A 24,611-nucleotide genomic window follows, 5' to 3' on the forward strand; every position below is an offset into this window, starting at 1 on the left:
ATTTCCCTATAAAATGTTAACTCTGTGGATGGATTTTGCCAGAACAAAAATAAAATCTGTCATTGATTATAAAGTATTTTGTGCTTGTTATTTCACAGATTTATTACACTTGGGCCTGGCAGCCTGGGGGAGGCCCTGGGATTCTTGTCTCTAGCGCCCCAGCAAACCCTTCAGCCTCCTTTTCACAGCTCATGCCCCAAATGGGAAGAGGGATTTGCTCGCCTTTCTTTTGTCCTAAGGGCCAAGAGCTTAAGAAATCTGGATGAAGAGGCATGAATCATCCACCCTATCTTTGGATGGGGACCCACAGACGCTGATGATAAAGGCACATTAGTAGAGGTCTATGACTTCCTAAACAAGGAAACATTCTCTTTCCTTTTCTTTATCTTTTCAGCTCTTGGGACTGTGCACTAGAAATGCATTTCCTCTACAGAACAAGGAATGGCCAGGCTGAACCTCTCATCGAATCTCGCAGAATCTGGATCCATTTTAAATAGGCTACAACCTCTTTGGAACACATGATAAATAAAAAGCGTAGTTAACAAGGATCAATGCTATTTAGTACCATCTCATGTTAAAACCTTACCAATGATACTCCTAATATCCTACTCTTGTCCCCATTTTAGAGTTGAGAAACCAAGGCCCAGAGAAGTCAAGTAACTTGCTTAAGGCCATACGGCAAGGTAGGCGTGAAAATAGGGATATGAACCTCATCCCAATTGACTCTAAAAGGTCATGGAGATGCTCTCATTTCCAAGAATGAGTTGACATGAGTCCACAGACTCAGGCGTAGCATGTTGGAGCTGAAACAGCTGGGAGGTCAGTCTTCTCATTTAAACAGGAGGCAGCCAGGGTTCCAAAGAGGTGGTGGGGCGTCCCAGGGTGACAGAGCTAGTTAGACCCACAAAATGACTCTCCCAGAAGGTAACTGGACAATATCATGAAACAACTGCTCAGGAACATTTCCTTTGGGGTTTACTTGGGGCGAGGTTCCAGATGAAACAGAATCAGCTTGCTTCCCAGACTATCCAGAGTTTGATTTCTCCTGGACTCAAGCGTGGAGCTTTATATCTATAGAGGCTCAGGGCTTTCTGAGCCTAAGGAAACCCTGCCACCCCAGAGCACGTGGCAGATAGGCCTGGGAGACCGAGGTTCCCCAAACAACCTCTCATCACCCTAGAGAGAACACTCTCCATCCCTGACGGCAAGTTCAAGACCTCAGAGACCCTGGTAAAAATAGCATCGGAAGCTCCCAGGACCAGGATCATTTTAGTAAGAAGCTGAGAGAAATCACAGCTCTCAGGACTTGAATCCACCGTCCGCCATCTCAACTCTTATTTTGAGCTGCAGCCTGAGCTATTAAAAACCAAACATTCTCATTGGCAAGCTCCACAGTTAGCCTCATTTCCACGCTAGTAACACTGTTCTGCCTGAGCTGAAGTTGCACAGCGATTGTTTCTTGTCTCAGCGATGTTGTTTGCAGGCAATACTGGGAGCCAGCGAGGATGTGACCCGGTGGTAATCTGAATTGCTTCACCAAACACATTTTTATCCCATCATCTCGGCTACATGAAAGGGGGCCATAGTGCTCCAGTGTTCAAGACTTTACAGTCCCGCTGTTCGGCAATAAAATGAGGCAAGAAATATTAGCCGTCCCCAGCTGATGCCTTAATTCTTTCCCAACAATGTCAGAGAATCTGTACCCTACAGGTTTTAGTGCCGGCTAAAGCCTGACCCTCGGGCTGGCTTGAATGGAGCGAGAATGAGTTAAGGAGAGCAAGGAGGCTTTAATGGACACAGACCCCGAATAGCCCAGCTTGTCCCGGCCTCCTGCGGACTCACACTCCTTTTCACAGGCCTCGATTGTGTATGGCCCCAGCAGAGACAAAACTACCCATGAGCAGAGGTTACCCCCAGCCGGTACAGGTCAGAGGCATTCTGGGGGAGAAGAGGAGAGGGGGGTGGAGGGGAAGTGAGGGGCACAGGGAGAAGGAGGGAAGTGGTGGTGGGGCTGGGGGAAGGGAGTAGTAAAAGTTGGTGTGGATCATTTTCGAGGAGAGATTCATCAAGTCCAAGACTGTGACTGGTCATCTCACCTCCAGGCACACCGTTTTTGAAAACTGTTTCACCGAACAAACGGGAGCTACACTAACGGGAAGTTGAACGTGATGTGTGCAAGTTACCAAAAGAAATAAAATCCTTCTCTATCGTTTTCCAAAAGCTACAGGCCTGAGGTTCCGAGGCTTTCAATAGGATGGCCTCTAATTTGACACTGCAAGATTTTGAAAAATTACAAATGGGTTGTGTTTTACACACCAAACGGAAGCTTTCTCCAGCAATTTTTCAATTATTGCATTGTGAGTCCTCCAAGAAAAGTAACTATTTTGGCTCAGGGAGCCCAAAGTTACCAAGTAAAGGGAACAGTGTGTTTGCAAGTTTGCAAATAGTCCTTAGAAATGTAGTATGGACAGTATCCTGGACCTTGCTGGAAGAATACAGGTTTGAAGAGGTCCTTTCCTTCCCTCAGAAGGGTTCCTAAACCTTTTATGTAGGCCTTGAACCCCTAACTCAATCGGAGGAAGCCCATAGGCTGTTTTTCAAAAAAATGTTCTTAATATGTAGGGTTACAGAGGAAGCCAACTACATTCAAATAGAATTTTCAAAATGTTTTTTTAAAACAATTTTGCAACATAGTGATATGTGTGCCTTTTAATTAATTCATTAACTAACTAGCAGCGGCCTTGACTATTTTAATTTCAGAATAGTGGTGAGCAAGAAGTGATATTTTGAGAAATCTGAAACATGATAAGAAAATGTGATATGAAAATATCTGTGTTTGGTGGCTATTGGTGACAAAGTCACAGGTATGGTTAATACCACTGTAGTTGGTCACCTGTGTTTCTAATATGGAATGCTAAGTTGCAGGTACATGTTAGTGAACATAAAGATGTAAGTGTTCCCCATCCAAGTACACAGATGCCCTGAAATTCTATCCATGGACAAGAAACCCTTCTAAAGGCAAGATGAAGCTCATGACCTTCTGCCCCAGGGCTAAACTGAGGGGTGGTGGGCCAGGGATTCACTGCACCCTCACTGTGACACAGTCTTGGGAAAGCTAAGCGTTTTCTTCTCCTTTTCTGAAGTTTTGGAAACGTTTTGTAAAACAATTTAAAACCATGTCCTCTTTTCAGGACAAGCCTGATGGCTACATGTCCAACGATTAATAAGCACCTTTGATGTGTTCCTTCAACAACCAGAATTATAGTCGCCAGATAAAGGGTCAGTTAATCGACTAATTCTGAATTTTAATCAGGATCTTGTTCCAGTTGTCCTGGGTTGGCTGAGCTTTAGTGTTAGGGTTTTTCTTTTCAAAGGATGCCGAGGAGGCTTCGCGTTCCCCCTCACTCTTGCATTTTGGGCACACACTGGCTCAGAGACAACCGGGCGCACACACATTCCCCCGTCGGGTCCTCACGGGGGAGCTGTCATCTTGCAACCACAATCATCACATGCCATTGCAGGGGCAACCCGGCAGGAGGGCCCCCCCTAAATGCCGCCCAGCCCCCACGCAGTCCCGGCCAGGCCGAGGCGCCGACACACAGGAGCCGGGCCGGGGCCCAGGTCTCCGGCTTTCCGCAGGGGAGCGGGGAGCGCGCCGGCCCACGCCCACGCCACCCACACTTGGGGCGCACAATCGGGAGCACACCCCTGCGCGCGCACACTGCCACACTCGGGCGCACGCACAACGCGGCCGGGCCACGGATGGCAGTGTAGGCGGCGGGCCGGAGGGGTTCGGGGCGCGCAGCCGGGTCCCCCGCGAGGGCGCAGCCGGCCGCCCCGCCCCGCCCCGCCCCTCGAACCCGCCAAGCCGGGCGCGCCTGGGGCTGCAAAGTTTCGCCGCTAGTCAGCCGAGGCAGCGCGCCGGCTTGGGCTCGGCTCGGCTCTGCGTGGCTCCGGACGGCCGTGACCGCTGGCCGTACCGTGCGCCCGGCTGCGCGCCCAGCTCTGCCCCGCGCGGATCTCGACATCCCGCGCCCCCGCCTGCCGGTGCTGCCCGCGCGCCCTCCCGCCGCAGGGTTTGTTCTCAGCCTCCTGTGCGCCCTCGAGCTGCCTCTTCCTTCTCTTCCCCGGCTCCGACCCCTTCGCCTCCTCCACCCATCATGGCCCGTGGCCCGGCTCGGACCAGCCCGAGACCGGGGTCCCAACTGCTGCCGCTGCTGCCGCTACTTCTGCTGCTGCTCCAGGACGCGGGCGGCAGCCACACGGCCTCCGCCCGGTCCGCCCCGCCCGCGGAGGCCGACGGCCTGGCGGGGTACAAGAACCCCCAGCGGTCTCCAGGGGACGCGGCCGCTGCTCTGGGCCCCGGCACCCAGGACATGGTCGCTGTCCACATGCTCCGGCTTTATGAGAAATACAGCCGAAGGGGCGCGCGGCCAGGAGGGGGCAACACGGTCCGCAGCTTCCGGGCCCGGCTGGGTAAGTAGAGGGGGCCCTGTGGCCCCCTTCTCTTCATCCTCACCGGTCCTCCTCACGTGTCCATCCTCCCACCCCTGCACCTCCGCTTTGCCTCTTCATTGACTGGTTCATTCATTCTTCCATTAACTATCCCCTCCACCGCCGCCCGCCCCCAGCACTCTGTGCCAGGCCCTGAGCTTCCCGTGGGGACGCCGAAGTGGCACAGAGTGACAGAGTTCCTGCCTCTGGGGTGCCACCAAACCTCGGAGGGTGTCACACTTGCCGGACACAGACGACCCCATCCACAAGGCTTTAAGCACAGCGTGGAGATGGGACTGGGCTGGGAGAGCTCACCGTGTGTGTGTGGCGGGGCTCGGGGGGTAGGGATCCATGTCACAGCGTTCAGCTGTGCTGACTCTTGACAGATGAGGGAGGCACTGAAGAGAGCCCATCAGGTGGGTGTAGTGCAGCCCTGATGGAAGTGCCAGGCAGGGGGTGGCCCCTCTAGCTGGGGCACGTAGTGGGTGTGGCAGTTGGGGAAGCAGAGTGGACTGAGAATGGCCTTGGGTGCCCAGCTTTGGGTACATGGGACTGAGGCCTGCTAGGCACTAGCATGAAGTGTTCAGACTATGGGGGTTTGAGGAAAGGTCTAGAAGCTTGGGCAGTGGGAGTTCCCAGCCCCCCTCCTGCCCTTGCCCCTCCTGGGCAGATCCTTTCCCCTTTACCCACACCTTGGATGGAGCTGTACCGAGCCCTCCCTGCCCTGCTTCCGAGAGCATTTCAGAATCCTGCCTCAGCTGTCTGCCTGCCTGGGCTGGGTGACCTCTGCAGGCCCTGGGTGAGCAGAGATGAGGCGCAGGGGTGATGGGAAGACCCTGGTTGTCATGGAGATTACTCATGGTCTCAGAATGCCATTGCAGAAAATGTGAGTAGGGGTCCCCTGCAGCCCTTGTGAAGGAGGAGGCCATTCATCAGGAGAAAGACCATTGGTCTGTAGGGCCGCCTCTTGAGGTAGAGGGGAACAAGCCCAACACTGGGGTCAGACAGCCTGGAGTCAGATCTGCCACCTTCCTGTGGATCACTGGCTGTGTTACTTAGGGTACCACACCGTGGCCTCAGAGCCAGACACTGGAAGCTTGGTCTTGCATAAACATGTACTGGGAGCTCCTGCCACAGAGAAGCCCCTTCCCCCCATCCTCTACTGGGCAGACTTACTAGGTCATTGTTCCTGGGTTCCAGGCCAACCAGATCTAACTCCATCCTCCCTGGTACCTTTTATTCACCTCTTGGGGCCCATTTCTGGAGCATCATTATTAAGTCACTCAAGAATCATCTAGCATGACTATGATCTTGGGCAAATCACTGAAGCTCTGTGGACTTGAGTGTACTCATCCACAAAATGGGCAGGTCATGGTAATATCTTCCCTGTAGCACTTCAGGAAAGATGACATGAGTTGATACGTGTAAGCCCTAAGCCCAGCACTGGCCAGGTTAAGTGTTGGTGCACCGTGTTTCCCTGGAGTACAAAACACTTGTGTTCATATAGGTGTAGACTTGACCTTGCATCCATTAGCTCAGTCCCCAAAGCCTTGCAGTTGAGGAAAGCAAGGCCAGCAAGTTCACTGCTGCAATAAGGGTTGAGCACTCCCACTGAGCCCACCCTGTTGCTGCAGGTCCAGGCATGGAGGTGCACAGTCTGTTTTTCAGTCTTCACAGGCTGGGGGTGGTACAAGCAACACTTAGCCCTGAAAAGGATCTGGTGACAGTACTTCAGATCCAGTCCTCCCATTTTGCAGATAAGGAGACTGAGGCCAGGCCAGAGCAAGCTGTTCACAGTGGCAGTGGTTGGCACCGTCCATCTCTCAGGCTCATGCTGTTCTCACTGCTAGCCCCCTCCCCCAACCTCATCAGAACTGAGCCCAGGACTTAGGAGACAGAGGATGGAACAGATCCTGGGAGATCAGGGTCTGATCAGAATTATTCTGGATCAGTCTAGGACTATTTGACAAATCCAATACTCTTGTTTGGAACCATTTGAAACAGCCATGGGTACAAGTCCCAGCTCCACCTGCTACTAGTATGTGTGCTGTGGTACACATCACTTTACCTCTCTGAGTATCAATTTTTTGTGTACATAGTGGGGGTGGGGTGAAGATTCAATGGGATGAGGTGGGGTCTGTGCCTGGCAGAGAGTAGGCCCAGGCAGCTTGGTTTCCCTTCTCTTCCCTTGACTGACTTAAGTTGGGTTCATACCCAGTCCCTCACCAGCCCTCAGAAGTGCCTGCTTTGTGACCCAGCGACCAAGCTGTGAGGAGGTGTGAGCCTGGGTGGGGCCCCCTCACTTTATGGATGAGGCACACATGTGGGGGACTTCAGCTCTGGTCCTGGATCGTACCAGTACCAGCCTGCTCCATGACGGTGACCTCTGCTGCCTCCGTGGGGTGGTCTCTGCAACCCGTGTTACAGTGGAACTGTGTCCCTTGCCTGCCTCTAGGCAGCACAGCTCAGGTTCCAAGCAGGCTGTGAGCTGGACTGGTAAGGGCCAAATCCTGAGTCTGTGACTGGGACCAGGGACTGAACTTGTCTGTGACTCAGTTTTTTTCACTTCTAAAATGGGACTAATAATGCTCTCTTCCTTATAGGGTTTTTTAAATGAACTGAGATATGTTCAGTGCTTAACACAGTGCCTGGCACATGTAAGTTCAATAATGTTTTAGCTCTACTGTGATTACTCCAGCCACCTGGCTCCTTCCCTCCCTTCCATTGCTCCTTGAAGTGCATCAATGGAGAGAGCTTCTGAGCCTGACCATAAGGGTTAAGGTTAGACACATGCAGCCTCAAATGACCTGCATTTAAATCTAGGCTTTTCCACCTACGTATGTGATATTGGCCACGTTACTTAACCTCTCTGAGGTTGGAGTCTTCATCTCTAAAATGAGAGTAAGAATACATACTCATCTGTCGAGAGTGCCAAAAGTCAGTCAGTTCCCCAAGTCTTTCCTGAGCACCTCATTCAGTGGCAGGTGCTGTAAGCTCAGAGGACACAGAAAAGCAGAGACCATTGGCCTTGCCCCAAAAAGCTCACGGGCTGGTGGAGAAGGGAGAAGTAAACAGAAGAACGTGAGCAGTGGCACAGGTAGGACAATGGAGTGAGAAAGGGCTAGGGGTGAGCTTCAGGAGCCCCAAAGGACAGCACTGACCTGGCAGGGGAAGGGCTGGTGGGGAGGGTCCAGTGAAGCCTTCCCAGAGCAGGGGAGGCCCCAGACAGACTCTGAAGGGCAGGGGGTGTTAGCCAGGTGTAGAAGTGAAGCAGAGCCCTATGTGCCTGGAACTGTGAGGCGTTTGGTTTCAATGAGGAAACAACAGGAAGAAAGAGGCAGAAAATGGAAGGGAACCAGTGGGCCACCAAGGCCTGTAAGCAGTGGGGCAGTATAGAGAGTGTGTATGGTGAGAGAGGGGCGAGGGAGGAGGAGGGAGGGAGAGAAGAAAAGAGGAGAGGGGAGAAGGAGAGACAAGAGATTATAAGGGAAATGCATACTATGATTTTCTATGATTATCCAGAAATCATAGAAAATCACAGTAAAGAAAAGAAATCATCCCCAATCGCAATCCAGATATAACCAGAGTTAATATTTTGTGGAATATTATATATAGTTTTTACCCTAATGGGATCACAGTTGCAGCAGGTAAAACTTGTTATATCTTCATTCTCATTTGAAGTTACTGTTTTCTTTTTCTTTACTGGTCATCCTGAATTGTTTTTCATGCTTTTTGACCATTCGAATTTTTTCCCGTGGAAACCACTTCATCCACTTGGGGTTCTGGTCTTTTTCCTACTGATATGTAGAGGTTGTGAAGGATGTTAACTCTTCTTCTGCAATAGATGATTCCCTGTCAAGCACGAGTGTGGTGTGAGGGTGACAGTGTCCTGGGGTCACAGTGGTGGTCGAGGTCAGACTGTGGGCTAAGACAGCGGTGGAAAGATGCAGAGTTCAGGGTGGTTGTGGAGAAACAGAATGTGGAGAAATAGGAACTAGGATAAGTTGCATGCAGGAGGGGGAAGAGGCTGTGAAAATTCTCAGGCTCCTGCTGGAAAGCGTGGACAGGTGGCAATGCCTCCCGCTGGGCACGAGGACAGGGAGCAGAGGTGGGGGGTCCTGAGTGTAGCAGTAGCTTGTGACACCACATGACCACTGTGTTCTGAGCATGTGCTGGGTGCCAGACACCTTGCTGAGAGCACTGCAGAGATGATCTCACAACTTCAGGAGACATGTACACATATTCTGCTTGATTAACAGATGAGGAAACTGAGGCGCAGAGAAGTTGTGTGACTTCCTAAGGCCCCACAGCTAGTCAGTGATGAAGCAGGGTTTAAACCCTGACTCTGAAGCCTGCCTAAAAACAGACACTCAGTACACATTAGTTCTCTTTCCTTCTCTGCACCACCACTGGTGGCCCACCACTTCCTTCCTTCAGCTTATTATGTTGGTGTTTGCATCTTCAGCCCGGCATTCTCACTCTGGTCACCCTGATGGCTGTTTCAGGGGCAATGAGTGAAGGGACAGACCTCCAGGTGACTTGGATGCTGTTTCTACAGAGCAGAGCACTCTGAGGGTCCTCTTGGCCTGAGAGTTGGCCAGCAGGGAGCCTGGGGGGACCCTTGGACTAGGGCTGCTTCCCTACCTCTTTCCTCTCTAGTCGCATCCCTAAAGAGTTGGGAAGGAGGTTGAGTGCCCAGTAGAGTGGACCTGACTAGGGTTCTCAGATTTCTAAAGACCACAGAGAGATCAACTTGTCTAAATAAGATCAGTCCTTTCTTTCCTGGAGAGTCAGAACACAAAATCATCCAAATAATGACTTGTATTTGCAAAATATTTAGAGTTCACAGCACATGATCTTTGTTACATAAGCTGTTAGGCAGACCCCGATTCTATCCAGAGCACCTGGTTGGGGAGGGTGGGGAAGGGCATGGGCTTGGGGTCAGACAGGCCTGGAAGCACGCCCTGGCTCCGCCCCTTACCAGCTGGGGGACTTTAAGCACTTTAAACAAGTTATGTAGTCATGTACCCTCTCTGAAGGTCCATCTTTTTGTCCATTTGCCATGTCTGCTGCCCTCATTGTGAACACGAGGAATCAAGCATGCATATATGCTTGGAACTTGGAGCTTCCTAATCAGTAAACAATATTATTCCCATTTTAAAGATGAGAAAACTAAGGCTCAAGGGGAAGTAACTGGACAAACGTCCTGCTGTGCAGTGCCTCCAACTGGGTTTGCATAATCATCTACATCTTTCCAAAGGAGACTTTCTGGACTTCTTTTAGGATGTTCACTGAACCCCAGGGCAGCAGGCCAGGAACCCACTTTGTTAAGTGAAGCAGACAGATCTAGCAAAGACCCCTCCCCTCCCCTGCCATTCAGCACACATTTCTGAGCACTGACGATCACTCAGGCCTCGTGCTAGGATCTAGGGATACAGCAGTGCACACAGCTGGCAAAGCCCCGCCCTCTTGGAGTGTGTGTTCTAGAGGGAAAGAGAAACAATTGCAACGACATATATTATATCAAGATGTCCCAAAGTGACGTGAAGACAAATGAAGCCAGGGACAGACAGAGTGATGGGGCTATTCCTTCAGCCAAGGGAGTCCGTGGTACCCTTTGTTGGGGATGCCGCTTGAGCAAAGGCCCAAAGGAGAGAGGAGTGATTCCTAGAGGAGAAGTGATGACAGCAGAAGGAAGAGCTGGGACAAAGCCCTGAGATGGGAGCTTCATGTTTGTAAGGACAGGAAGGCCAGGGTGACTGGGGCAGAGATGGGGGTGCGGGGAGCAGATGGAGTTGGGGAGGTAAGCAGGCCAGATCAAGTAGGGCCTTGGTAAAGGGTCGAGTTTTATTTGGGGGGCAATGGAGAGCTCTGAGCAGGATGGTGACCTGAGGTCGAAAGCACCCAGCCCGCCGGGGGCCTCTCCTGGACACAGCTCTGTGAAGCTGCGACGGGCACTGCAGGTGGGCGTCCCCACCATCGCTCTCTGTCTCATCCCTGGGCTGAGCTTTCTGAGTGCCTGTAATCACCTTTGCTAGGACCCTGATCAGCCCAGCGCTTAGCCCAGCGTAGGAGTTTCCCAAATATTTATCTGGAAAAGGGAGGGAGGCAGGGAGGGGTGAAGGAAGGGAGAGGGGAATGATAGGAGGGAGGAAGGAAGGATCTCTTCTAGCTGACCATGAGATGGGAGTCACAGGCACCAGCACAGTTCATAGGAAATAGGGACCTCTCTCTGGAGATTCTCCTTTGTGACCTGGGCTCATCCACACTGGGAGGCTTCAGGTAGGTGGCCTTCTCTCAGCCACAGCCTGGAGCCCCCTGCAATGCAGGCACAGTCAGAGAGCTGGGCCAGCCTGTGGCCCTTCATGCCCTGGAGATGGGAGTGACCCATCTCCACCTCCACGGTTCCCAGCGGGGGGTGGGGGCGTGGTCATCACGCATCAGACTGCCTTGTGAGGAGCGAGCTGCCTATGGCCAAAGGCATTCAAGCCACATGGAGGAAGGACTCCTGCCCTGAGTGTAATTCATCAGGCTGCCCGACCTCTAAGGTTCTTCCCTCTCTGAGTTCCTGAGCGTGCTCTCTGTGGTTCTCCATCCTAAGGCAAGGGCAGCATTTGCTGTCCCTCTCCTGCACCCCGTGCAGAAATAACCTCCAGGGGAGGGCACCCCATCCTCCTCTACAACACGTTTTGCCACCCTGGGGCAGACCTCCCAGCACCTTCACTGGACCGCACCCACCTCAAGCCAAGGTTGCTGTCCCTGCCTTGGTGGTCACAGTTATCCTTCTTTATATCCTCTCTCGTTCTTTACCTTGTCACTGGAAGGGGGGCCAAGGTGCTTTTCTCTGGCAAGCCCCATCTCGGTTCCCCCAGTCTGCTGTTTTCCTTCTCACCAAGAGCTGCAGGTTTCTAGGCCAAAGATGCTTGCATCCTGCTGTGAAGGGCCAGCCCTTTGGAAGAAGTCAGAAATGTCTGTTTTAGAGCCTCTTAAGTGTTCTCCCGCAAAGAACCTGTTAGCGGAACAATGGAGTTGACTTGAATTGGATAAAAGAAAAACACTTTTTCTGCTGTGTTAGCTGGACCATTGAGTAAGAGGGGCCCGAATTGGTATAGGAGGAGCTTGCTCTGCCAGCCTTGGCCATTTAGATAAAAGTGGCATAGAAGCATATTTGGGGGATTCCCCCTTTGTGCCTGGCACATTACATATGTTATTTATTTAATCCTCCAAGCATTCAGGTGAGATAGAAATTCTATTGTCTCTCTGAGGCAGATGAGCAAGGCATGGTCCTGTTGAGGCCTGGGAGCCTGGTTCCTAGAGCCTTCCCCAGCTTGGGGGGTAGGGGCTGCCTTGCTGGTGAACTTGCACCCCATCCACAAGTCAACCCCGGATGCTGCAGATACACAGCCACCACCCATCGTTGCTTCCCAGACTTAGAATCCCTTAGAATGCTGGTTAGAATAAGAAGTCCTGGGCCCCATTGTCCCAGACCCTCTGAATCAGCATCTCCAGAGGAGGAAAGTAGTGATCTTTGAGCTTTGGGAAATGCAGGACTCTAGGATCATGACACTCAAGGCCGCAGTGTTTGGGGAAGCTAGGTTTAAATGTGCATCAAGACTCGTGCTTCTCCTTATGTGTGGACATATTGAGGGGCTGCTGTGGGCATGCTGAGGGTTTTTTTCTGAGAATTAGGTAAGGTAGTGTCTTTAGAATGTCACCCAAGCTTTGACTGGCATTTATTGGGCCCTCTGACTTTTCCTTCCTTCCTCTTTCTTGTAGTCCCTTAAAAGTACATGAAAGTTCACAATTGAACTATGCCTTCTTCCCAGTAGAATTATGCCTTCATCCCGATAGAAACAAATAACCTTAAACTGAAGACTTTGATTTAAAAAATGCCTGCTGAATCTGTGGATGCAGGTGTCAGAGAAACTGTGACCCATTTTCTACACACACACGCACACACACACACATTCCCTCTCTTGGAAGCCCTGTACCTCTCCCAGCTTCACCCAGCAGACAGACCCCTGGCAACAGGAAATAGGGCAGTGGGAGCGAGACAGCCCCCCTGACAGCCCTGGTCTCCGGCTCTTCTGCAGCATCACAGGGAGATGATGCCTCCCTCCCATCCAAACCCTAGAGAGGGCTTGCTATTCACAGACCTCATGCTGCCAGGGCTTGGGGCAGCTTTCTGCCCTGGGGTCCTGGTGTACACCTGGTAGAACCAAGAGAGAAAGGAAAGAGTGGTTGACGGCCCCAGGGATGCAGGGGCCAAGAGTATTCTCGAGCTGCGGATGTGATGTCTGAGGGATCCCGGTCCTTATGGTTCCAGCCTCTGGAGGGCAACCTGGATGTTGGAGATTTTATTGAGTGACCTGGTACAACCCTGATAGTGCTTTTTCTTTGTAAAACAAGTTTAAAAGGGCTCGGGCGGAATAAAGAGCAGACACCTAAATGGCTGTGTTCTTAAGCCCAGTTTCCCTCAGAAGCTACTCAGAATGCTGGGAAAGTGTGAGGCACTCTAATTTACCTCATTTGGAAGAAGGACTGCATTTAATGTCTACAAAATAGAAAGCTGTGCAGATACAGGGGGGCTACAGTCAGCAGGACTCAGACCCAACCCAAGCTATCCCAAATACCTGATTCCATCTTATCTCATGAATGCAGGTGGGGGAGATCGTTTGTTCATTGAGAGGCATTGGAGTGCAGAGGCAGGAACTGGAGCTTCAGGGTCCAGCAGCCCTGAGCATCTACCCTGTCTGCCACCTTTCTTTTCTTCCTTTCTTTGCAATGGGATATGACAGTCCCCAACCTCTCTGACCTCAGTCCCTCATCCTCATCTGGTCCCTGAAAATAGCAAAGGGTGCCCTCATCAGTTCAATGTGAGGCTTACAGGAGATGAGGAAGGCCTGAAAGTGCTCCCTCAATGGGCATTCCTCCTCCACTTCCTGGACGGGACACCCTATGAGCACGGGGGCCTGTCCAGGAGACAACCTAACAGGCTGTGGTCTGTCCTTCCCTCGCAGAAGTGGTCAACCAGAAGACCGTGTATTTCTTCAACCTGACGTCCATGCAGGACTCAGAACTGATCCTCATGGCCACATTCCACTTCTACTCGGAGCCGCGGTGGCCCCGGGCACGCGAGGCACCATGCAGGCAGCGGGCCAAGAGTGCATCCTGCCGCCTGCTGCCCCCGGGCCCGCCTGCACGCCAGCACCTGCTCTTCCGAAGCCTCTCGCAGAACACGGCCACGCAGGGGCTGCTCCGCAGGGCCATGGCCCTGCTGCCGCCGCCCCGGGGCCTGTGGCGGGCCAAGGACATCTCCGCCATCGTCAAGGCGGCCCGCCGGGATGGCGAGCTGCTCCTGTCCGCCCAGCTGGATTCTGGGGAGGAGGACCCGGGGGTACCCAGGCCCGGCCCCCATGCACCCTACCTCCTCATCTACGCCAACGACCTGGCCATCTCAGAGCCCAACAGCGTGGCAGTGACACTGCAGAGATATGACCCCTTCCAGGCTGGGGACCCGGAGCCTGGAGCAGCCCCCAACAGCTCGGCGGACCCCCGAGTGCGCCGGGCCACGCAGGCCACGGGACCGCTCCAGAACAACGAGCTGCCAGGGCTGGACGAGAGGCCGGCACATGCCCCCCACGCCCAGCACTACCACAGGCACGAGCTGTGGCCCAGCCCCTTCCGTGCACTGAAGCCTCGGCCGGGCCGCAAGGACCGCAGGAAGAAGGGCCAGGATGTGTTCATGGCCTCCTCGCAGGTGCTGGACTTTGACGAGAAGACGATGCAGAAAGCCCGGAGGAAGCAGTGGGACGAGCCGCGGGTTTGCTCCCGGAGGTATCTGAAGGTGGACTTTGCAGACATCGGGTGGAACGAGTGGATCATCTCCCCCAAGTCGTTCGATGCTTACTACTGCTCAGGAGCCTGCGAGTTCCCCATGCCCAAGGTACAGTGTGTGGGTCACCCCGCTGTGTTCTGCCCCTGGGCTAATTGTGACTCTCAGCTCTGCCCCTGAAGGCAAGTCCCTCTGCCTCCTCACTCTTTCCTGCCTGTAAATCGGGATAATAACACCTCCCACCTACTCAAGCTAGAGAATAGGTAGACAGAGGTGCCAAAATGGCAGCCTGTTGGGTGGATACAGCCCACAGATGGATGGGGTCTGGCTGTGCCTTCATTGAATTTGAGTTTTAAATCAGAACCTTTCTTCTTTTGCAAAAGAGGAGACCCATGTCCTTAGACGTGTGTTACAACATAGCAATATCCACAGAGGTTGAGGAGAGCCTGGCCCCCTGCACATAGGTCAGGTCTCTTAAGCCCCCTCCTCACCAAGGCTCTTCTAGAAACCTGGCGTGGATCTCAGGGCGTTGGGGTCTGTGACCGGCACAGAGCTGGCCTCAGTGGCTTCCCAGTGTGACTGTCCATCCCCCACCCCCGACTCAGGGCAGGAACTCACAGGGCAGCTAGCTCTCATTGTACACAAGTCGGCAGGACACACAGCACGGGGCTGTTTACCCCATTGCACTGGCCCGGGGTTTTCAGATGCTCACCTTCCCACCAGCCTGGGCCATGGTTCTGTCCATCCATCTCCCCACATCCTGAACCACAGTGGGCTGGCTGCCTGCTGATGTCGACCTCAGCACAGAGCACACACTTTCCTCCTACTTAGCTCCTCTGCTGAGTTCCAGGTCATGCCTTCCTCTCCAAGAAAGGAAGTCAGTGCGTAAATCCACTGTGAACGTAAATAAATCAGCCAGCTGGGAAATCCCAGACCCAGACGTGGGGCCGCATTAACCTGTTTGGGAATTAAGAGGCTTCTCCTCAAAGCCGTGCATGTGCAGGAGAGAGGAAGGGAGGTGCCTGACAGAGAGACAGGCGTCTGCTGGAAGGGCCCAGCCCCGGCGGATGCAGGGTGAGTACAGCAGGCTCCTGCTGGCTGACCCTGCACTTACCTTATCAGTCTGCCGGGCTGTCTTTCCACCTTCCCTGACACCAGCCTGAACTCCCCAAATGCCTGTGTCCCTCTCCTCCCACCTCCCCACCAGAGGCACTGTGCATATAAAACTCTGGCTGACAATGAGCTGAAGCACCTGTGAAGTGGTCCTCTTCATCTTGTGGGAGGTGCCGTGTTTGCTGCTGGGACCCAGACTCTTCTCGATGTGAGAGGCTGCCTGGGGAGGGAGGGGAAGAGAGCTGGTGTGGGCCCAGCGAGCATAGTTTCCAAGCCAGACTACTTTCTAACGGAGGGCTCCTGGTCCAGTTATTTAGTCATTTTAAGCCTCAGTTTCACCAGGAAAATTAAAGTCATACCCACCCCATAAGGTTGATTCAATGACAAAATGGGGTGATGCAGGTGAAGCAGCGCCTGACACCCCAAAGTCAGACCCACCTGGGAACTGTGAGTTTCCAGCCCCATCACACTGATGCACTTGTGCCTGCAGGGCTTCCCCTCCTGTGCTGAGAATGCGATCACATGGCAAGCGTGTCCGGTGCTCCCTGGACCGTAAAGTCTGGGCAGCTATGGCCCCAGGCAGAACCTCCAAGCTTCTGCACTGCCTTCCCTCTGGGGCTCCTGCCCAGTTCCTGGTGCTCCTCGGGGATGTGTGACGCGCAGGTGCCCCCAAGTGGCCAGTGACATGTAGGGGATGTGCCTTCCCTCTGGGAGCCCGAAGGGCAGGAAGGCCTTTTGCAAAAGTCCCTAGGACTCAGTCTGCCACTGATTTCAAAAGAAATGTGTACCCAACCCTGTGATCTCACCTTTTCTTCTAGGTCAGTGCCTTTTCTGTGGCCTCAGTCAAGGACATGCAGGCAGCGTGGTGGGTGGGTGAGGACTGCAGGGTGGGCAGAGTTCGGAGGTGACCATGCTCCTTTCCCCCTTGCAGATCGTCCGCCCCTCCAACCACGCCACCATCCAGAGCATCGTCAGGGCTGTGGGCATCGTCCCGGGCATCCCAGAGCCTTGCTGTGTTCCCGACAAGATGAACTCTCTTGGGGTCCTCTTCCTGGATGAGAACCGGAATGTGGTTCTGAAGGTGTACCCCAACATGTCTGTGGAGACCTGTGCCTGCCGGTAAGACCAGCCACTCTGGAGTGGAAAGAACCTGCCCTGCCTGCACACAGCAGGGCAGCATTCTTGGAACCTTCTGGAGTGAGCACTTGACTCAGGGTGCAGCTGCAAAGGCAGGGCACAGCTTGCAGGCAACCATCTGTCACCCCAGGGCATCATTCTGGGGTCTTTCACTGCTGGTGACTCAGCCCCCTCCATGCTAGTCCGAATCCTTTGAAGGGATCTGGGTATTAGCCCTGGCCTGACGGTTGCCCACGGCCTGTCTGCTGTGCTCTGAAGGCCTGAAAACCGGACATGTCCACAGGCTGGGTTTTGTGACTATCATCTCATAACCTGGAAAGAAGACTACAAACCTGAAGGCACTCACTCCCTTCACGTGGAAAGAACCTCTGTTTAAATAATCAGTTTAAAACACTTTGGGCCACAGTGTGATGCTGCAAAACAGGGCCTAAATAATGGTATAAATGGATGTTTTCTCTCAAATCCACTGCAAACGCTTTTATACATACAGTATGCACACATAACCAATTTTGGTTTCTTTTTCTTAATATATGTTTTATTTTAAAACAAAAAGGAGGACGTTGGCACCGTTCCCCACAGAGGTAGTCAAGCTGGTTGAGCGTGCATTGTTTAAACGTGCTTATTGAAATAACCCATACAGTGATACGCGGGAATACTAAAACATAACCAAGATTTTATATTTTTGTAAATTATACTTTCTATACTGTAGATTGTGTACGGTATGTGTTTTTATGGAAAGCTAATAAATTAAAGGGACAGTGGTATCTTAAAAAACTGAATGTCACCCATTGCAAAATATGGATGGAGCTCCATGTGCAAGTATGACATCTGTAGGCCAAGGCCCCTGTAGGCCATCTCCACACTCTCTCATCTTTATCCTAAGCTCCAGACCCCAGCCACTCCTATGCCTTCCAGGGTCCTGCCCACTCATATCACACCACAGGTCCCCACCCTGGGCTCGTCCAGGAAGGACACGGCCCAGGCAGGCACAGTGACCTCGACTCCTTAGCCTCAGAGGGGGTATCAAGTGATGGGGAGATGCCTGAGATATTTAAAGGAACATCTATGGTAGCCTGATCAGAGGGCTTCTACTTGGGGTAGTTCAAGCAAGAGATTCAGTAGAAGAAGTCAGGGGTCTCTCCAGAGATTTGGGGGCTCCTGAGGAACTGGAACGTCTGCTTCTCCCTGCTTCCTAGTCAGCATCCCTGTCCCCAGATAGTCTCCCCCAAGTGGCTCCCTTATCCCTGAGTTGACATCGCCTTACAGTTGTAGTACCTGAAGCTGATTGACCAGCATTTCTGAAGGAGAAACTGGGTCCAACTGGGGGCAGGTGTATGACAGTCCCTCGACTGGGAACTAAGAGGATGGCATGGCCCCCAGTCTTCTCTTACTTGGAGAAGGTTGAAAAGCCATGAGCAGTTCTCCAGGGTGGGACTTAGAAGGAGAAAAGGAGCCCAAGGCATCTGTCTTAGGTCAGGGTCCTGAAACCAGGGTTCCTGTGCAAGGCATGGATGAGGAAGTGCTCCCAGGAGAAACAGGCAAGGAGTGGGTAGAGCAGGACAGGAGGGCAGGAAACCAAGCATCCCAACCTCGCCTGGATCCTATGGGGAGCTCTGGCACTTAAGCTATACCTCTGGGTTAGTCCAGCTTCAAGGCTAGGACGCTGGATGTTCAGACCCCCTCCCCAGGCTGCCCCCAGTGGAGAGATGGAAACTCTCAGTTCTCTGGCCCTCTACACAACCAGCCACTGTGGCTTAGGAAGCCCAGGCAGCCTCTGAAGAAGGCTGCAACTGCAGCCACTGGAGGCAAAGTGGCCGACCCTGAAGAGAGTACCCAGAACAGGTAGGTAAGGGGGGCTGAGGGTACCTGGGTTGGGGTCTAGGTATTGTTCCCCATAAACATCTCTACTGTAAGCAGTTTCTTCACAAACATTCTTGCTGCACAACTAATTGGCCATGAGGCCATTTTGCCATAAAAGATAAAATAACTGGTTGACAGTTCCATTACACTAGAAAATATAACATCAGTTTTTACAAATTCTTCCATGAGCACAGTCGTACCTCCCACCCATCAAAACCAACCAAACGTTTACCGATTCATCAAAGATATAAAAGAGGCAGCTTCTAACAACTGTCTTCGAGAGCGTTAATCATGGATTCTTTAGCTCATTTAGATATGACACCTTGTTCTCTTAAGTTGTCTTTACCAAATTTATTATGCCATATTAGAAGTTGGAGGCAAAAGAAGAATCAACTCCTCCTATCCCTGCCAAAACAAAGGTTTATGTGATTCCTGATGAGTAGAAGTCTCTTGAAAATGGTGAGCATTTGAACGAAACTTGGCTTAGATTAGCTCAACCAAGGGTTTGCAAAAATTGATGTGTTATCATTTTCTAGTGTAGTATAACTGTCAAGCAGTGATTTTTTTTACAGCAACATGGCCTTAAGGCCAATTAGTTGTGCTACAAAACCGTTCGTGGCGAAGATGTTTACAGCAAAAATACTGGACACACCTGGCTGGGGCCCAGCAGCATATGCTCAGCATCCCCTCTGAGGGGCTCCAAATGGTTGTGGGACATGTGTGTGAACAGCTGCCCTGGGCACATGGCCCTGCCTCTTGGCAGAGATCAGGTGAGGTGAGGGGGGTGGTCCTTAAGGCACACACTGCCTTATTCCTGCAGGACTTGTACTGGGACTAAATGATTCTTTCATTGGATTGCTGGGATGTCTCAAATTGGTCTGCAAATTGGTCATGGCTTGGTTTACCATGTCTAATCCTTTTTGAAATATGGCAGGATATAAATTGCTAGCAAAATAAGTAAAAACATTAGGGCTTGATAAGGTTCCAAATGCCTTTCTTCTCAGTATTAGAGTCTTCATGTTCCCTTCTCCTCTTCAATTTTTTTTCTCATCCAACTGCTCCCTTTCCATTTTTTGGTGAAGATGTGGTGTCTTATAATACTTCTATCTTATTCTTTCTGGCATTTGCAATTTCTGGGAGACCTCCTAGGTCACTATGAAAGGCTACAACTTCTCTGAGCCCTCATTTCTGGATTACAAGGGTAGAGGGAGTGGGCTGGGAGGATCACCCCTGTGTCCAGCCATGGACAGGAGCTTCATGCTTGTGCCAGGTTGGGTGGTACCCAGTGGTGATGACTTTGCCGTATGATGAAAGGAACTAGTGTCAGCAGGGACCCCTCACATTTACAGAGCATCATGCCTTTAGATATGACACTTCATTTAGTCTCACAGCAACCTTGCAGCTTACTCCCCCGCTGGTGCTTCAGAAAAACAAGCTCAAGACAAGTAAGTAATATGGCCACCAATGTCTTACCAAGACCACAGGTAACATCAGCTTGGACACACAAGGCTGCCTGGTTCAAGGCCTGTGTAGCTGGTACTGCCTCCCAGCTTCCTGACCAGTGACCCCCACCACCGGCCAGTTAAGGTTGTCCCAGTGGCCCTAAGTGGCCTTACAATAAAGCAAGGCTTAAAAAGAAATGTAGGTATGGAATAACATTTTTTTTCCTCTTAAAACCAAAATATCAACATCACATGATCACAGGAGCAAGAGGTCCCAGGACCCAGCCCAGGTGTGCACAGGTTCCTGAGCTCACTAACTGCATCTGGGTCAGTCTGGAGGGGGCAGTGTGGTGGCCTGCCACTGAGCCCTAATACTGAAGTTATACATCCTCTGGATGGGCAGAGCCTTAGTTCGTGTGACAAATATAAACAGTACAGCTGCGAGCTGGAAACGTTAAGGCTGGGAGAAAACTTTAGATGCAACACTTTTACTCAACAAGCAGGGACACTGAATCTGGATACTACCAGGTGTCTTGCCTGAGGCGTCCCGATAGGTGCCTCTGTATGTCTAAGTCACTCGAAAAATATCATCAGAGCTGTAGCCTGTAACTCAGGCTCCTTCTGAGGCCAGGATGGAGTCAGGGCCATGATGGAGAAGCCTACAGAAATCTGGGGCTGGGGTGAGAGGGTTTGAGGAGACGGCTCCAAGGGAAGAGGGGTTGAGGTGACTCCACCAGGATGGAAGAGCTGGCCTTAGCTGATGGCATAAAGCCATTGCAGGCACCAACTTGTGCAAGATGTGTTTGATGGCAGCCCGAGCCAAGGTGGGCTGGAGTGGGCTTCAGCGGGAAAAGTAAGAGGGCAGAACCAGCCTGGCAGCACTGGCTCCTAGCTGTGCACCAAAACCTTGAAGTTAGAGCCAAAGGCTATTTCTTTTTACCCAAAGCTGCAAACATAAAATCTCCTTCACTGATAAACTGATGCTTCTGAGACTTCCGAGTCTCCGAGTCTCTCCTACTTCCTAAAATGATGGCGCTCTTTCAAGCTTTGGTCTACTTTTGCTTCTCACTCAAGCCTAATCAAATCCTAGATTCCTCCAATCTCTCATAGCAGTCCTGTCTGTACGTATAGGGGTGGGTGAGCAGAGGAATGAATGAACTGTTTATTCATTCAGTGATTTAGCGTCTACTCTGTGCCAAATACCGTAACAGGCAGCATACACACACCTGATCTCTTGGAAGGCTCATACGAATTTTCTCTTTTGTTAAAACCAATGTGCAGGGCTTCCCTGGTGGTGCAGTGGTTGAGAGTCCGCCTGCCGATGCAGGGGACACAGGTTCGTGCCCCGGTCCGGGGAGATCCCACATGCTGCGGAGCGGCTGGGCCCGTGAGCCATGGCCGCTGAGCCTGCGCGTCCAGAGCCTGTGCTCCGCAACGGGAGAGGCCACAACAGTGAGAGGCCCACGTACCGCAAAAAAAAACCCAAAACAAAACAAAACAAAAAAAAACAATGTGCAAACTTGAATGTGCATCAGAATCACCTGGAAGCCTTGACCAGATTGCTGGGCTGAATCAGACTTTCTGATTCGGGGCAAGACTTAGCATTTTTAACCAGTTTCCAGGTGCTGCAGCTGCTGTGGTTCAGGGACCACGCTTTAAAAATAACTGTTCTAATAGATGTGCTGACCACCTGGGCACAGTCCAGAGACAGAGTGCACATTGGCTGAGTACTTACCGTGTGCCAAGAGGAAGCAGGATCTCAGGGAGGCGAGGCCCAGAGCTGGGAAATGACATACCTGCTGCTCTGCCTGGTTCATGCTCTCCCCTTACAGCCTCAAGGTCAGTCCAGTTTTCATTCCTCTGAGCAATGTGTGGGTGAGAGTGGAGCTTGAGAGGTTAACGGAAGGACAGGTGTCTTATAGTCAAGTCTCTTGTGATGGAAGGGGCTCCTGACCCCGCAGAGGCAGCTGTATCACAGTTAATCAGTAACTCACAATTCCCCCCTCCCCCCAGCCCCTGGCCACCACCATTCTACTCTCTATCTCTATGCATTTGACTACTCTAAGTACCTCATATAAGTGGAGTCATACAATATTTGTCCTTTTGTGACTGGCTTATTTTATTTAGCATATCCTCAAGGTTCATGCATATAGTGGCATGTGTCAGAATTCCCTCCCTTTTTAAGGTTGAGTAATATTCCATTGCATGGATGTACTACATTTTGTTTATCCATTCATCGATCAATAGACACTAGGGTAGCTTCCACCCTTTGGCTATTGTGAGTAATGCTGTTATGAACATGGGTATAGAAATATCTTTTTGAGACCCTGTGTTCAATTCTTTTTTTTTTTTTTTTTTTTTTTTGCGGTACGCGGGCCTCTCACCGCTGTGGCCTCTCCCGCTGCGGAGCAACAGGCTCTGGACGGGCAGGCTCAGCGGCCATGGCTCACAGGCCCAGCCGCTCCACGGCATGTGGGATCCTCCCGGACCGGGGCACGAACCCGTGTCCCCTGCATCGGCAGGCAGACTCTCAAGCACTGCGCCACCAGGGAAGCCCAATTCTTTTGGATATATACACAGAAGTGGAATTGATACATCACATGCTACACTACTTGGGGGAAGAGAAGAGGGTGAGAGGAGTGGTAAATAAGATCGTTTATGGCTCAAAGAAGGCAGCCCTTCCCCAGGAAGGGAAAGCTGGTGGAAGGAGAGGGAGGGGGTCCTTTTGTATGAGGACCCCACATCATCTGGGAAAGACAAAACAAGACCCAAACCTTGTTCCCTAAGACCTAGAGTTAAGGGGATCTGTCCAGAGGGACCAAGACCCATATGTTCAGAAAGGTAGCAAGGTCTCTTGATCACCTTGAGGAAAGTGGGAGTTTAGGCTGGTAACTCAGGGTCCCCATAAGGACCTAGAAATTTGTGGGAGATGGCAGGATGGGATCAGAGTGTGATCACAGCTGACCTCTTCTCTCAACCCAGTCACCTGCCACAGGGGAGTGCCTTCTAGAGAAAGGGTAAGCCCAGGAGGATGTCTAAGAAAGCTGTTACCTTGGTGCCCAACGGGAGACACCATGGGGGACCCGGGCAGAAACCTGGACCAGCCAGGGCATCCCAGCAGCTGTGCACCAGCAGCTATAAGATGTGTGACACCCACCCCAGCAGCAAAGCTGAGTGTCACTGAGAAGCAACGGCAGGTGGGACCTGCCAGGACCTCTATCCCACTTCCCGCTTCCAGCATTAAGAAGTTGGACTGATACCATTCCACCTCCATCTCCTTTGGACTAAATAAACCTACAGGGCTCTTGGACAATTCAGGAAAGGGATCACCTGAGAGAGAAAACCAGACTTTCCAATAATATGGATCAGGAGGTCTCATGCAATTACTTAAAAACAATAAAGGAGATGTGGACATATTGATACTCTGAATTTGTGGGGCAGATCATTCCAGAAATACAGAGGCATGTTGTACTGCACAGTTCTGGGGGCGCCATCCTCATCACAGTCTATGTGACCAGGACCTCCAGGCAGTGTTCACATGCAGCCTCCACGGCCAGATGTGATGACGCCGTATGTAAACAGGTCTGCAGTCCTATATCTGAGATACCCAAATCCAAAATAGAAAACCTGAAGGTTCTTTCAATTCCTTTCATGATAATACCTGACCTGAATGGATATATGTGTTTTTATTTGTTTCACTGCAGAAATGTCAATGTGTTTGAGTATAGGGGATCACGCCCAAGCCCACTGGGGATATTACAGTATACACTCCATACCAAATTATCCAAATCTGAAGCTTCTGAACTTCAAAACACTCCTGGCCACAAGGGTTTTCAATAGGGGATTGTGGAGCTGCATGTAATCTCAAAATGGCAACAGTGGCCATCACTGGATGGTGAGATTGCAAGTTATTTTTATCTCCTTTCTAATACTTTGCACTTCCCAAATTATCTGCACTGCATATTACTATTATAATCAGAAAAAAATATTTGTCATGTTTTTAAGAAAACGTCAGATAGCAGCTCCTCCAGCTTCAAGAGCACATTCAGGCCACCCCCAGTTACATCCCTTGGCTCCACCTCTTGAATGTGACAGACTTCTGGGCTGCCTCCAGGGACTAGAGCCCTGTGGGGGAGGCCTGCCCAGCTCCCCAGCTCCTCCCAGCCCTCTCCCTGCTGCGAAGCTGCAGTCCTGCTTCCTGGGCTGTGCACCCGTTCATGTTTTCCCTGCCTCAGGGAGTTCTTGCACTAAGCTGGCTCAAAGCCCAGCATGCTTCCTGCCCCCTCAGCAAGCAGCACTTCTGAAGCTGCACCCTTCCCATCCATCCCCCCTGGCAGTGTCCCCAAAGTATAGGGACAGCAAGTTCTGTCCAGGCCTGGCCACTGAGGATTCCTGTTTTCACTCCACCCCCCACTAGGGGTGGGGAAAAGCTGGGTGCACACCCGGGATCTCTGACTCTGACCGCCCTGGCCCCTTGTCCATCTTCCTGAACCTGCACCCTCTCCCCAGGAGCCCTGCCAGCTTGAAAAAACTTCACATTCAAATCCTCCTCAGAGTAGACTCCCAGAATATTTTTATGCTCCTTCTTTGCTGTGGTCAAACCCACACGTGATGGAAATGGACAGATCTAAGTGTGGGCCCACTGTCCTTAAAACAACACAGACTCTGGGGCCTCGCAGGGCCCAACTCGGCCACGGCTTGTCAGCTTCCTCAGAGGGGAACATCTCCTG

At 51.8% G+C, this 24,611-nt stretch overlaps 1 protein-coding gene across 1 annotated transcript; it reads left to right on the forward strand.

Annotated features, from left to right (window-relative positions):
* Positions 1 to 4,160: 4,160 nt before the first annotated feature.
* GDF10 (growth differentiation factor 10) lies at positions 4,161 to 16,565 on the forward strand. The gene is made up of 3 exons (XM_060079256.1): positions 4,161 to 4,476; positions 13,515 to 14,440; positions 16,374 to 16,565. The coding sequence occupies exons 1-3, from the start codon at positions 4,161 to 4,163 to the stop codon at positions 16,563 to 16,565; spliced, it is 1,434 nt and encodes a 477-aa protein (XP_059935239.1).
* Positions 16,566 to 24,611: the final 8,046 nt, after the last annotated feature.

This window comes from Mesoplodon densirostris, chromosome 1, assembly GCF_025265405.1.
Source record: "Mesoplodon densirostris isolate mMesDen1 chromosome 1, mMesDen1 primary haplotype, whole genome shotgun sequence".
Classification (NCBI taxonomy): Eukaryota; Metazoa; Chordata; class Mammalia; order Artiodactyla; family Ziphiidae; genus Mesoplodon; species Mesoplodon densirostris.